General features: G+C 39.8%; 1 protein-coding gene across 1 annotated transcript in view; it reads right to left on the reverse strand.

The window, feature by feature from the left end:
• Positions 1-15,011, reverse strand: part of JARID2 (jumonji and AT-rich interaction domain containing 2) — a 66,224-nt gene that overhangs the window by 31,137 nt on the left and 20,076 nt on the right. Inside the window, exon 3 of the mRNA XM_054381563.1 lies at positions 8,122-8,351. Within this exon, the coding sequence (XP_054237538.1) occupies positions 8,122-8,351 (230 nt within the window). The remainder of the gene's footprint in view (positions 1-8,121; positions 8,352-15,011) is intronic.

The following is a 15,011-nucleotide window of genomic DNA, read 5'->3' on the forward strand; positions in this document are numbered from 1 at the left end:
GAGGCATCTTTGTTGCTGAAGTCATTAATGTGAAATAAAAATGCATACAGTAGCTCAATGTATTTTAAGTTTGATATCTGGACAGTTTTGCTGACACATTTTATTACATCATATTCATCACTCACTAATGTGTCACTGCAACTTAGAATTGCTGGACTTTACCATTAGATGTTTAAACCCAGCTATGAAACTAAAATTTACATTTTAACTATAAGATGTGCTCATCACCAAATGCAGTCTTCAACTTCAGAGGGATTTGTGATGGATCAGCACTGCCAAAGCTAAGCCACACTACTAAGAAAACTAAGATCAAGTTTAAATCTCAAACAATTTTCAGCATTTAAACAAGTTTAAACATTGTCTTCTCACCTCCTTAAACTACAGGGAGTGCAGAAAAACGCATCCAAAACCCAGGAACACTGATAAAACTGCTCAAAGTGAAAGTCAGCCCTCATCAGTGCTCAGGTAAATAACACTCTTCCTGCAAAGCTGTAAAACTTCCTTGTGGGATTTCAAAACCCTGTACACACAGCAGCTTCTCTCAAATAAATGCAAAAATTGTAGTCGCTTACAAAGGAGGAATAAAATGTTATAAAATAGAGATCAAATAGAGACTGATAAGATCATGCTATGGTCTTGCATTAAGCTACCTGTGGAAGAGGACTGGTACCCGTGGATTCTGCACACACACACGTGTACACACGCACACACGTGTATACATTTATTGTGTGCATTTTCTCCTCTACAGAGAAGAATCTGGAGAAGAAGTAGTATCTTTTTTTAAACCCGTCCATATTCTTGCCCCTCCAAGGAGAAACACTTCAGGAAAACCTACTTAACTGAGGACATTAGAGTGTACCTTGAGCTTTCCAAAGATGTATGAGAAATGCATTTGCCCATTTCCCTTCAAATTTAGGCAGTACTTTGCATGTGATATGGACTGCTAGGTTTGACTTTTACAGTACTTTTCATGCCAAAGAGCAGACCCAGATAGAGAGCTGCTGAGACACTGTCTCCTGCCTGCAGCAGTCAGAAAAAGCATTGAACATCTCTGGCTTTATAAATAGCCAGGAACATAATTTACAGATTTCACCTCAACTAATAGAGAAGAATTGAGAACTGGAAGGGTGAGGTAACCTGGGTGACAGTGATCATGAAATAAGTTTTCAATTCTAAGATGTGACAACAATAGCAAAAGGGTAACAGACTGTGAAAAACCCCAACAAACAAACAAAACCCCCCAACAAAACAAAAACCTGAAACCAAAAATCCCAACCCCAAAAAAACACCTGTAAGAAATCCAAGCCAAAGCAATTCCCACTCAGAGGAATGGTACAAGGCACAGGCTATTATGCCTGCCCACAAAGCTCTCCAACAACTGGAAAAGATTCACAGTATAATGTGGAAACCAAATTATGTGACTAAGGGCAACTATATATGAGCAGCAAAAGCACATACGGGTAAAATCAGAAAGGCTAAAGAGCTAAAAAAACTTCAGTTAGCAAGGAACATAAAATAAAAATTAAAAGAAAAATTACAAATACCTTAAAATACAAACCCAACAAAGAACAGTAGAAATCAACCACCACACAAAGAAGGAAAACAAATGCAACCATTTGGCTGAAGTGTTTGTGCTACTTTTGCATTATCCTTCGCCAAAAGTACCACTGATTAAATATTTGCTGGCTATATAGCTTAACCAATTTCAGCACAAGAGCTAGGAAGTCAACCCCATTAGGTTAAAAGGACCTAGATGACTTAGGGCATGGCTCCTGGAAACAAATTCAGGGGAGTCGTAGAGTCTGCTTAACTTTAACCCCTAAAATCATTCTGCAACAAATCATCAGTTTATTTGTAAATACACAAATGATAGTAAGAATTTAAAAACAAAACAGAACCAACCACAATTAAAAACAAAACAAAAACCCCACCCAGTTTTGCCAAAACTGCACAACAAACTAATTTAATCATCTTCTGACAATTGCCTGGTTGAGCAGGTAAAGAAGGACATATGCTTCAGTAGGGCTCCAGTCATTGTCCCATGTGATGAGCCATCAAATGAGCTCCTGAGACACGTCCAAGACATAATTACTCTAAAGTGGCTTCACCAAGGAATAAAGTCATCCTCAAGAGAAGTTACCATTGTCATAGTTCACTGCCATCCTGGGAGGACATATTTCAGGTGATTTTCTGCAGGGACTTGGCTTGGCTTCAATTCTACCAAGTACTTCCATCAGTAACTTGCATTATCATAAAATCTGCCAGTGACACACACCTGGAAGGTGCTGTTGCCATTCTGGAGACAAGGTTGAAATCAAAGGCAATCCTGAAAAACTTATTTCAGAACAATTCCACAATAAGGGGAAGTGCTATTCTTAAGAAGGACAAGACAAATACACACAGGGGAGGGAAAATACTGGGGGACCTCAGTGAGCGGCAAAACGTGACACAAGTACAAAGCACCCAAATCACTTTTTGAGACCCATTATGAAGAATGCCAGAAGCAAGGAACAGGAGCACAGACTTTCCAAGTACAGCTGGATCCAGCACCAGGCCTACACTGTCAGAGAAATTTAGACAGTGAAGCACATCTAAAAGAGTGCAAAGTGCTCGAGTATTTGGAAATCATCATCCTGACTGAAAAGCCAAGCAAGCTATTTACTCAGTCTGAAAGATGTAAGTGTGGGACAATTCTGTAATGATCTTTTGATACATAAGGAACTTCTCTGAAAAAAGACAGCAATTCCTCTTTCCATGTTTACTGGGAAAACTGGGGAAAAAAGCCCAACTTTTCAGTGTCTGCAACAACGATCTGAGGCACTAGAAAAACTTGCTCATTAGTAGAAAAGGAAGTAGCTGGAAAAAGCTGTCAATGAATATTCTGGAGTCTGTCTCCTCTACAGGAGGTTTTCCAGAAGGTTTCAAGAAAGCCATAGCTATAACTACTGCACTGTCTGGTACAATCAAGACAACACCTCAGAATGAGCGGTCAGCTGTATGGAGGTACATCATCACTCCAGCCTTCCTGTGATTTTTTTTTCAAGAAAGCTGTAACCAGAAGGGCCATTTGGGGCACTCCTTCAGCAAAGGGTAGTGGCACAGGGCCTGAGAACAAAATAGCCATGGAGAAAGCACTCATGGAGAAAGGCAAGGTCCCCACAGTTCCTCCTCTTCAATGGAAAACACAACCTCAGCACTATCAGCTTTAGGCTGGAATTAAAACTGCCAAGATACAAAATTCTGGAAAACCAAATTCATTAAGAAAACAGCAACTTGTCACAACTGTTTTAGAGTTGTTAAAGTACCTCCACAAAAAGAAAGCTTTGATCTCTCAGGGCCAAATCTTGAACTGAACAGGTACATAAGCTTTGGCTATCTAACCTCCACTTCTAGACTATAAGCACACTATTTTGAGTTTGTTTGGTTGTTTCTTGTTTTTGTTTTGTCAAACTTGATGAAGTTATTCCAATGATGAACAGGTCCTGAAGTAGAGAACACTTGACTTTGAGAATACCATAAGGAATTTTTTTTGTTTGTTTGATTTTTATCTGGTTGCTGAATAAGGAAACCCCACAAGAAAGAAATACTGCTGAAAACTTCCTCAGGACCATCACCTTTCCAAAGCAAACACAACACAATGGCTTTCAAATGCTTCTCCCTCTTCCCTCCCCGAATGCCTGCAAGTATCTTGAGTGTTTTCAGACGGGATACCATAATGTTTAAGATACAGCAGCACTATGTAGACCAGAACAGACCACTCTTCAAAAGGAACAGGCTGCAACAAATGTCTTCCAGCTGGAAACAAGAGCAACAAGCAAAGTGGTCATAGCCCACCATCAAAGCAACAGGTGGATTCAGGATTTCACACTGAGAAATGTGAAATTCTAGCTGGTCACCCATCACCTACACATTCGTGGTTTGTACTTGCCTCTGAGGACCCACCAGATGATTGGAACCAAAATAAACAAGAAATTGTGGTAGGCATTTTCTTACCTTTCTACTGTTGGGTCTTCCCCAAAACCAAACATACACTCACAGAGTCAACCTAAAAAATTGGCCATATGGCCAGGTGCGCAGGTTCACCAAACTCGGGTCTATGCCACAGCTCCACCATGAGGCAGTGCTTACACTGAGTGCATGAGAAAGAAGTCAATTTAATTCAAATAGGGTAACAGAATCATAGAATAGTTTAGGTTGGAAAAGACCTTTAAGATCATAGAGCTAAACCATTAACATAGCACTGCCAGGTCACCATTAAACCATGTCCCTAAGCACCACATCTACAAGTTTTTTAAACACCTTCAGAGACGGTGACTCCACCACTTCCTTGGACAACCTGTTCCAGGGCTTGACAACCTTTTAAGAGAATAAATTTTTCCTCAATATCCAACCTAAACTTTACCTGGCACAACTTGAGGCCTTGTCCTCTTGTCCCAGTCACTTGTTCCTTGAGAGAACAAATCAACCCCTACCTCACTACAACCTCCTTTCAGGTGGTTGCAAGGTTTTCCCTGAGCCTCCTTTTCTCCAGACTAAACACCACTTCCACTTCCCTCACCCACTTCTCACAAGACTTGTTCTCCAGATCCTTCGCCAGCTTTTTCACCCTTCTCTGGACATACTTCAGCACCTCAATGTCCTTATTGTAGTGAGGAGCCCAAAACTGAACAGAGTATTTGAAATGCAGCGTCACCAGTGCTGAGTAGAGAGAAACAGTCACTTCCCTAGTCCTGCTGCCACACTATTCTGATACAAGCCAGGATGCTGTTGGCCTTCTTGGTCACCTGGCTATGCTGCTGGCTCACAATCAGCTGTCTGTCAAGCAACACACCTAGGGCCTTTCTCACTAGGCAGCTTTCCAGCCACTCTTCCCCAAGCCTGTAGAGCTGCAGGGGTTGTTGTGATCCAAGCACTTGGCCTTGTTGAACCTTTTACCACTGGCCACAGCCCTCTGATCCAGCCTGTCCAGGTCCCGCTGTAGAGTCTTCCTAACCTCCAGTGGATCAATGCTCCTGCCCAGTTTGGTGTCGTCTACAAACTTACTGAGGGAACACTCGATCTCCTTGTCCAGATTCTTAATACTAAACAGAACTGGCACCAGTACTGAGCCCTGGAGGACACCACTTGTGGTCGGGTGCCAATTAAATTTAACTCCATTTACCACAACTCTTTGGGCTCAGCCATCAACTCAGTTTTTTATCAAGCAAAAAGTACACCCATTCAAGCCATGACCAGCTAGTTTCTACAGAAAGGTGCTGTGGAGAATGGTGTCAAAGGTTTTACTAAAGTCTAGGTGAACACCATTCACAGACTTTCCCTCATCCACTAAGGGGTCGTTTTGCAGTAACAAAGTGATTGACGTTAGCCTTACATGACTCAGTCTTGAAGATGAAGGTGAAACTAGTGATACAAATAATCTTATTTTTGCTTTTATTTATCTTCTCAGTTTTGCTGACATGTATTTGTCTTCAGACCACACTTTTCTTCACTTTACTGAACATCTGCCTTGCAGTAAAAGACAGTATGACAGATTTTGAATTTTATTGCCTTTTGAAAAGCAAATGGGGCTAGCACTTAGTTTATTAGATTTGAACTGGTCTACGTGCACACCTCTGCAAAACACCTAGGATCCAGCCTCCAGACACATAAAAACACACACAAAAAAAGCCAGCAAAGAGCTGTTAGATAACAACCACAACAAGAACCACAACATTACCGATAGCAACAACAGTTTTGGTCCCAAGCAAATTCAAGTTATGGAAATGATCTCAAATTCATTCATAAAAATACTTCAATGTTGGTCAGAGTTGTGCAGAGCTAAATTACCAGATCAGGCCAAGAGAGGGCCCCATTGAACTACATTTCCTTTGCCCACAACCCCTTTGAAGTAGGGGGACATGGAAAGATAGAGAGGAACAAAGAGAGAAAGGGAACATGCGACAATTGCAAGGGTACACAAGAAAAGGAAAGCAAGCGAGGAAGAGAGAAAAAAAAGTCTCAAGTAATTTCTAGTGTTCTGCTTTTATTTTCTGTGAAACTGAAAGGAACAGAGCCACACACATAAATAAACCATGTAAATGTAGGGGAAAAAGGAGCAAAAACATACTGGAAGGAGGAGGAACATGTGGCTGGCATGCTGGGAAAACAGATCTCCTTTTGGGAAATACTGGAAAAGTCAACAAAAACTCAGGACAAGGGCAGGAAATTTATCAGTGTCTCCTAACTGGGAAGTCTAAGATTTTGCACGGAGCTAAGTCTTTATGTCAGGCATAATCCACCTTTAATTAGTCACAGCCACATTTTCATTAAAATTGGTTAAGAAAGTACTTACATTACTGTGGGTTGCAGATGAAAATTAAAATGCCTAACCTTTCTTTTTTTTTTTTAAATCGTCCTTTCAACTTACAGCCCCCTTATCCTCTGAAGCTTGAGGACCACACACTCTGCAAGGTGTCTGTGTGGTATAACTGTTGGTTGTACTGCACTGCTTTAGAATTTCTCTTCATTTTACGCAGTGCAGTTGAAAATATCTAATACTCTACAAAACAAAACCCGCTTGGATTGTGGTCGAAATTCTTCTACAGTTGTCCTTTCCCTTCTCAGAACTACTTCCACAAGTGACAGCAGTTGATTTGTTCACAAGAATTTTATCTGTTAATACTTTTAACAACACTACTTTAAAGCATTGCACACATGTCCCCATGAGTTAAAATAATTAAGTATGATGTTCACCCTTATGTTTTTGGAAGCCTGTTCAACACCAAGAGCTCAGGGCAGCAGCAAGGACCATAGGACACTGGCAGTCACAAAAACAGCTGAAAGGATGCAGAAGGCAGCAGACATTCAAGATGATGACTACATAAGCAAAAATTTCACAGGGGAATAAAGAGTCGAAGTCTTATAGAAGTACAGAGAAATATACTGCAGATAGCCTTCAGGACCTCAATTTGATTTAGAAGGTAACACAAATCCAGTGGAGGCATTTCAGGAGAAGCTAAACACCACTGAAGCACAAGACATGAAAGATTTTCTCAGTAAGAGCAACACCGTTTTCACCATTTTTGATTTCCAAGCCTATGACTGAGAGGTGCCATTCAAGGCGCTGACAGCCTTACACAATGGCAATTTCAGCCCCACTGAAGTCCAGGCCAGCCTCCTTAGAAGAAAAACCTTTAGACAGCAGCAAAGAAAGATTGTCTCTAATTGGTATGTTGAGAATTAACCACTGCAAAACAAAATATAAAGCTAAGTGCACCAAGCTTTTTGTACTGCATTGCCCTAGCAGAAGTACTCTGCTAACCCAGCCCCAGACTGAGTAAAGGCAGACTTTTGCCAGGGATTTTGAAAGTCTTTGGTAAAAATTTATTTGACAGTTGCTATTTTAGGAGCCCTTTGATCCAGTCATCAAAAAGACATGGAGATGCATCCTGCCCAAATGTCAGTCACAAGCACCAACAGATTGGTCTGCTAAACTTCCACACCTAAATACAAGTCAGGTGAACACAAACCTACTGCTGATCTTTTTTATTTTTTTTTTTTTTACTAATTTTCAACCAGGTAACATTAAACTCTGAATTTCTCCCTACCTGGTAGTTCCACTGCAAAGGTGGCAATATCCTGGAGCATCTTCTTCATCAGGTAAAACATTTTTCTCAGACTCCAAGGTTTGTGTGTTTTGAAATACAAGACACCTGAGCATAATGTCAGCTTCTCTAAACACTAGTGAGCCTCTTAAGACGGATAACCCAAGCAAACCAGCCATACAAAAAAGGAGTTCATTTTTCCACATGCTGCCAGCTTGGCACCATCAGCAGAGGGGCCAAGAAGAGTGCCAGTCAGAAAGATTTAATATATAGTGATGTGAACTTCACTCTTTCACATGTACACACCAGATAACATAAAGAGAAGACTGTAAAGCTTACTTTGTCATACCAACTTGCCATGTATGCATCACTTTTTTTTTTTCTCTCTCTCTCTCTTTCACTGAAAATTAAATCATTGCTGTTTCCAGAGGATGCTTCTAAGGATTACCACTTTCGTTCTATGCCAGGCAGTGGAAAACAGAGCTAGAACCTTAAAAGTCTGTCTCCCAAGTGTCCACAGTAGACTACAATTCATTACCTGTTTCCTTAAGTCCTGAGCCGATCTATGAAGAGTGTGGTGGTTGTTAGGGGTGAGCCCTTTCGTAGAGGAGCCAGTGTTTGTAGTAGGATGGTGATTAGCAGCAGCCTGGTCTTTTCGGCTTTCAGCCTTATGTTCACTGTTCCTCTCCTTCCCTGGTGTGGCCTCTTTGCTTTTGTGTTTCTGAGCAGGTTCTTTCTCCTTCGATGATTTGCTGGACCCATTGAAAACTGAGAAGAGAGAAAACCAGGCTGTTAAGAGAAAAAAAGGGGAAAAACCCCCAACATACAAGACCAAACTCTTCACTCAATTCTTTCTGTCAGTGCTGGATATTTAGTGAGTGTCATCTCATATCTAAAGTAAAATCAATACATAAATAGAAGCAGTATTTGTCGTATTTCCTTATATAAACAGATTCACTAAAGTATTTCCTCTGTTTCTTAACACACATTATCTTCCATACCCAAATTAAAACATACAATGTATATTACTGTTTTGATTGACCTAAATTTAGACTTATCAGTTTGATTTTTATTTATGACAGTTTTAATTAACTTTTTCCTGTTGCAGTGAGGGAATTCTAAACATAACCTAAACAGAAAAAGGATTTAGCTTTGCATTAACATACAAGAAAGGAAATGTTCCATGAAGAAGCAGGGTTTGTTTTCATCAATATCCAAACTGCTGAACCAAACTGACAGCTGTTTGCCTATAGCAGACAAGCTGCAAACAGAAAAAGGTACTTCTACAAAGAAAGGAAAACACTAAAACCATTTTTGGAACATGCTGAATTGAAGCTGTAAGAAAGCACAGAAACTAAACCACACTTTTTGTACAATAAATATTATGCAAGCACATACAAATTTATCTCAGCAAGTTTTGCTTCTGCCCCTCTGATGAATTTAAGAATACTTACTGCTCTTTTGTCATCAGGAAACATGAAAACCTTAAGTTAAAGAAAAACATCACACTTCTCTCTTTGTTAAACAAAACCAAGTTGAATTTATGTCAGTGGTGTTCTCTTTTTAGCAAAGCATTTGACAAAGGTCCATGAAGTATGTGATCCAACACTCACAATGGCAAGTGCCCTCCTGCCTTCTCTACTCACCTACTCTTGGTTTTCACTCCTGCCTTTTTTGCTGTAGTTTAGGAAAGGATGTAAATAACATTCATGAATACTTAATAGCATTAGTATTAAAAAAAAAATCATACTTATTACACACAACACACAATCTGTTTGGGAATAGTAACTGAATTAATTATCTTATTATTTTCTTTTAAAATGAAAGCCTTCTTCTGTCACTGAACGTGCTAAACCTACAACACATACCTTTTAATCTGGTTGTGAAGCTTAGCTGTCTCTACAGATGTCCTGTAGTATTATAGTAGTAATACTATATTACAATAGTAATAATAATAACAAACCAACAACTCTGCTGGAGAGAAAGAGCTGTATAAGCTGCTTTTGAGAAGATGTCAACCCAAAACTCCAAAAAGCTATTGACAACTTTGTAATTCAGGTCATGTATTACAGAATCATAGAATTTGTTGTTGGGAAAAGCCTCTAAGATCATTGAGTCCAACTGTCAACCTAATACCACTGTGGCCATTAAATCATGTCCCAAAGTGCTATGTCTGTGTATTTCTTGAACACCACCGGAGACGATGACTACTCCACCTCCCTGGGCAACCTATTCCAATGCCTGAGCATTCTTTAGTAAAGAAAATTTTCCTAATATCCAATCTAAACCTCCTTGGCAGAATTTTAGGCCATTTTCTCTCATTTTATCACCTGATACTAGAGATGAAAAGAGACTGACCCCTACCTCACTACAATCTCCTTTCTGGTATTTGTAGAGAGCAATGAAGTCTCCCCACAGCCTCCTCTTCTCCAGACTAAACAATTCCAGTTCCCTCAGCTGCTCCTCAAAAGATCTGTTCATGTTCAGTCAGTCATAATGTTGACATTATTCTCCTCTCCTCCTTCCCTCTTACATAAATTCAGTAAGAGTGAGAGAAATGCCGTCAGCAGAGAAGTCACCACATATTCCCCCATGGCTCTGTCACTCCTGAGCTCAGGAGTAACTGGCTCTGCCCCAGCCAGACAAGGATTTCTCAGTGATTTCAGCGAAAGTCATGTAACCTCTATGTCTCATTTCCAGAGACGGAAATGATAATAAATGCCAACCCCTCTCAGGGAGTTCACGACAATGCATTTATCCTCCTTTTTAAGAAGTTCTCACATCAGATGGAAGGTGCTACAGACACACGAAGCACAACCATTTATTTTTAATAAGACAGCACAAACAACCGATAGCAGCTTCGTTAATATGTACTTCATCACTGCAAGTGATATTTTCCTTCAGAGGGAACAAATTGTGTGTACTGATCTGTTCATATGGAAACATTAAGTCAGAGAGATTAGTTTTTCTGGATTTGGCTGCCACTTTATAAACCAAAAATTACTAAAACAGAAAACATAGCCAAAAAGCCAAATTGTGCACTTTTATGGTTCACAAAATACAAACCAACCAACCAACCAACAACAACAACAAAACACACCAAAAAGCAAGTGAACATGAGACAAGGTATATTTTATATGCAACAGCTCATTAATTTTAAGTGTCGTGGGAACCCTGCCAGTTTTACCCTCTAAGTAATTATCTTTTGTCTTAATTTGTAAGATTCTTGAAAGGGGGAAGAGCAAAATGGGAGAGAAAAAACGTTGAGTCTCCCAGGGAAAGCTTTAAAAGCTTAAAGCCTGAAAACACAATAAAAAGGGAGACAGATGCAAGCCTGTCCTAGTCAAGCTGTCTCCAGTTAAACTGTAGATGGGATCAGTTTCTATAAAAATCAGGGTTCGTTTCTTCCAGGACCTACAATACTGTTACACCGAGCTAGACAGGTATGAAAACCTCTGTGCAGTAATACTTTCTGCAAAATTCACAAACCTATTATGCAAAGAAACATCAAAATGTTAACCTGATTAAGCACAAAACACTATGTCAAGCCAAGCATTTAAAGGGGACAAATACACTTAACTATGATTTTGCTTCCGTCAGAGTGAAAATATAGAAGTTATTTAGACAAAAAAATTTAGTACAACACAGGATTAAAATCTGGCCCCAATAGCTAGTAGAACAGTTCCACCCAGGTATAGGTATGTCCCAGCTACAATCTCCTATCCCAGAGATAACTCTGATGTGCAATATCCAATGTTCAGCTCCCAATTATTTTTTTCCCTCATGAAAGAGGAAAAGTCAATAAAGGTTTCATCCTTGAAGCAGTAATTTCATTAAAGAACAGAAAGAAAAAGCAGCCCAACGCACAAGAGTGATGAAACTGCAATTATTAAAGCAGAAATCTTTTATAGTCTTGAATTATGATTATTTTATACTACCTTAATCAGCTCTACATTTCCAGAATGGCTTTTAAAGGTAAGAGCACTACCAACAAATAATTAAAAGTGCAAGTAAATTATTAGTGTTCAGACACTTCAAATAGAATAAATGGTTATCCTTTTATCCATATTGCTCATTCTCAAAATGCCATGTCCTCCAAAGCAATTATTTTTGTTATTAAGCTGAAACAATAAGAGTCCCAGAGTGAAATACTTGTGGGTCTCTTTTGGTTAGCAGTGATGATCAAATGCTAAGAAACAGAACTAGTACATTCAAAATTTGCAAGCACTAGGGGTTTTTAAATCACTTATATACTTTACAGCAGCAAAGCAAAACTGTATGGCAGACACGGTCTACGTGGATGTATCAAAGTGCTCTCTGCATCCAGGGAACTGGACCCCAGGCACCAATATTCACCCAGGATCCCATACAGGGACTTTGAAGTATCTCATTTTAAATGGTTATAAAGAATTCCTATGCAAACCAATGGAAACTGTGTATATATTAGGTACAGCTATAACAATGGCTTAAAAAAATTTTGATCAAGCAAAACCACAGATATGCTCAATTACTACAGATTAACCAAGCATTTACTCCAGGAATTCACACTGTAGTGAGTGACAGGCATTTATTGTGTTTTCAGCAGTTTTCTGAAGTATTCCTATGAATTAATTTGCACAGAAATATTTTATAGGATACACCCAGCCACAAACTGAGAAGCCAATTTATAGTAAGTGCAATAATCAGGCTCTCACTGTACAAGCAGCAGAGTTACTAGAATGGGTTCAGCTGACTACTGACTCCATGAGCAAAGCTTTCTCTCCAAGCCCTCCTAGAGACACACTTTACACTCAAGACAACAGGGGTGTCTGTTGAAGGAACAGCAGAGTACTGATATATGAACCCTTTTGGTTTATGCCAGCGTCTGGAAGATGGAAGGCCTGGACTGAACATGTACACATATGCTGCATGTTGCAGAGCTCATGCCGTGTAAAGGAAGTGATTACGTATTCCTAAAACTATCCAAAACAAAGAGGGAAGATAAGAGTGAAAGGGAGAAGTTTTGCTTTTAGAAAGAGAAGAGGGAGCCTTGCCAATGTTAGCAACCTGAGCCAGCTATTCCAATGCAAACCTCATGTTGTTACATAGATCATGTTTGGGAAGAGATGTAATATTAATCAACCTTTTGGCATTAAGTATCCGTTACTGTACAAAAACATTCTTGCTCTGGTTTTAATTCAGTTTTAAGTCATTGTGAAAACATTTATGTGGCTCTCAAACTGCCTTAAAGGACCCAGGCAGTAATTCTTTTCCCCTCCCAGAGGAACTAAAACAATGATTTACTTCCATAAAGCAATTATCTACTTCCATAAACCAGAGTATTTTAACACTGATGACTGTTTTCCTCAAGTGCTGGGTATATTCAAAACCATTTCCAGAGATAGAAGCTGTCTTCCGGAGCCCCCGAACACGATCTGCCTATTCAGGGTCAGCGACAAAGACATACCTCAGGAGAAAAGGACACTGCAGCATCGTATGCAACCTGTGGTACCACTGTTTCTCCAGCCCAAACCCAATGCTATGCAATTTGTCAGCAGACAGCTCTGCAATAAAATTTCCATCGCTGCATGCTTACAGAAGTCAAACAGGAGAATAGTGGCAGATAACACTGAATTTCTTTTTGACACTATCAATAACACAGTTCAAACCCCTACATGCAGAGGAATATATTGGGCCAGTGAGAGGAGCATTATTGGTATGAGACACCACGCCACCGTTTGCAAAAATCCAATACCAAGTGTCTCATCTTAGCACAAATTCATTACTCTCACCTAACCATTATGACACAAACAACATCAAAAGGGTCACTCACTAAGCAGCAAGTCCATACAAGAAGTGTCTATCTGTTATCACAAGTCTCTCACCAGGATAACAATTCAATTTTTTTGAGCAAGTTCCAGCTCCCCAATTCATCTCCACAGGTCATGCATCTAGCTACTGAAAAATCCACAAATCCCCAAATGTGTTGTGTCTGATCTGCATATTCAAATATGCAAATTACCACAAACTGGGTAATTTTCATGTTACATATTTTGCACATTTAATTTTTCTGCAAGAAAAATGTTTATTGAAACAATTACTGGTTCCATGGTATTTCAACAAAAGGCTGTAAATCATCAAAATAATTGCCTACCCATTAACTATTGTAGCTCTCTGCCTGAAATTTTCTCCTTCTTCATTTTAGCTGGATGTAAAAAAAATTTTTCTTCTTTCATTTCACTAAAAAAGATGCATGAGACTAAGAAGCTGTCTTATGTCCCCACCCACAAATAGCAAGTATAGTTAAAAGTAAAACTGCGTTAAGAGGATGGATGGAGTCAGACTCTTCTCGGCCATGCCCAATGACAGGACAAGGGGCAATGGGTGGACATTGAGGCATAGGAAGTTCCATGGAAACAGAAGAAGAATTATTTCACTGTGAGGGTGACAGAACACTGGATAAGGCTGCCGGGGGGGGTTGTGGACTCTCCTCTCTGAAGATATTCAAGACCTGCCTGGATGAGTTCCTGTGTGATCTGGTATAGGTGATCCTGCTCTGGCACAGCGGTTGGACTAGATGATCTCTCGAGGTCCTACCCAGCCCCTAACATTCTGTGATTCTGTGTAAAAAACTGCAAACAGAAATTGGGATTTTCTCACAATATTCTCAAACAGTAATGTATGTAAAAGAGGTGCCATTTAAGCCCAAGAGATAAAAACATCCCATTGAATGACATCCTGAAATAAGGGGTGTCAAAAAAGATCTATGGCCTTCTCCTGCATCGTTTTTGTTACTACACATGTAAAGGAAATTACTCTGCTTAAATTATTCCTTGCAAACTGAGAAGCAGAACATTCTTCTGTATTTCTGGCAAGCGAGGAAGACGGCGCTAAAGCAGAGTGTAGTATTTGCAGTGATGCCTGCTTACTGTGCATTAATGCCAGAGCTATTCTGAAATCTGAGTCGCAAGTAAAGAGGCATCAATACAGTTTTCTCCCCTCCTCATTTCAGGCAAAAGGCAGGTAGAGGCAGGTGTTATCTGACCAAGGTAATGAAAGACAGTATAGACCAGTAACTATTTCTAATCCAGGTGGTTTTCTAACACAGTGGAGCTGGTTTGCTCCAGCTAAGGAAACAAGACTTTGGTGACAAATAGCTAACTCTAGTTTACCAAATGTAAATTAGAATTTAACTGTCTATCTCAGGCATCCGAAGACAAACACAACAGTGTCAGGCACACTGGCCGAGATGTACACTTCTCTCCACCTTTGAACTGCTGTGTTAGTGTGAGAAATACCTAATCCTGCAATCATCCTTCTTAAGAAACTTAAGCCAACCATTATTAGACGAACTGTAACCTGCTGCATGAAATTTCTAAGTTGTCTACGCAACTAAATCTGTGTACGCTGCTCCTCCTGAGGCCCTTTTCCAGTCCACAAGCCCTTTCA

The sequence above is a fragment of the Indicator indicator genome, chromosome 6, assembly GCF_027791375.1.
Source record: "Indicator indicator isolate 239-I01 chromosome 6, UM_Iind_1.1, whole genome shotgun sequence".
Taxonomy (NCBI): domain Eukaryota; kingdom Metazoa; phylum Chordata; class Aves; order Piciformes; family Indicatoridae; genus Indicator; species Indicator indicator.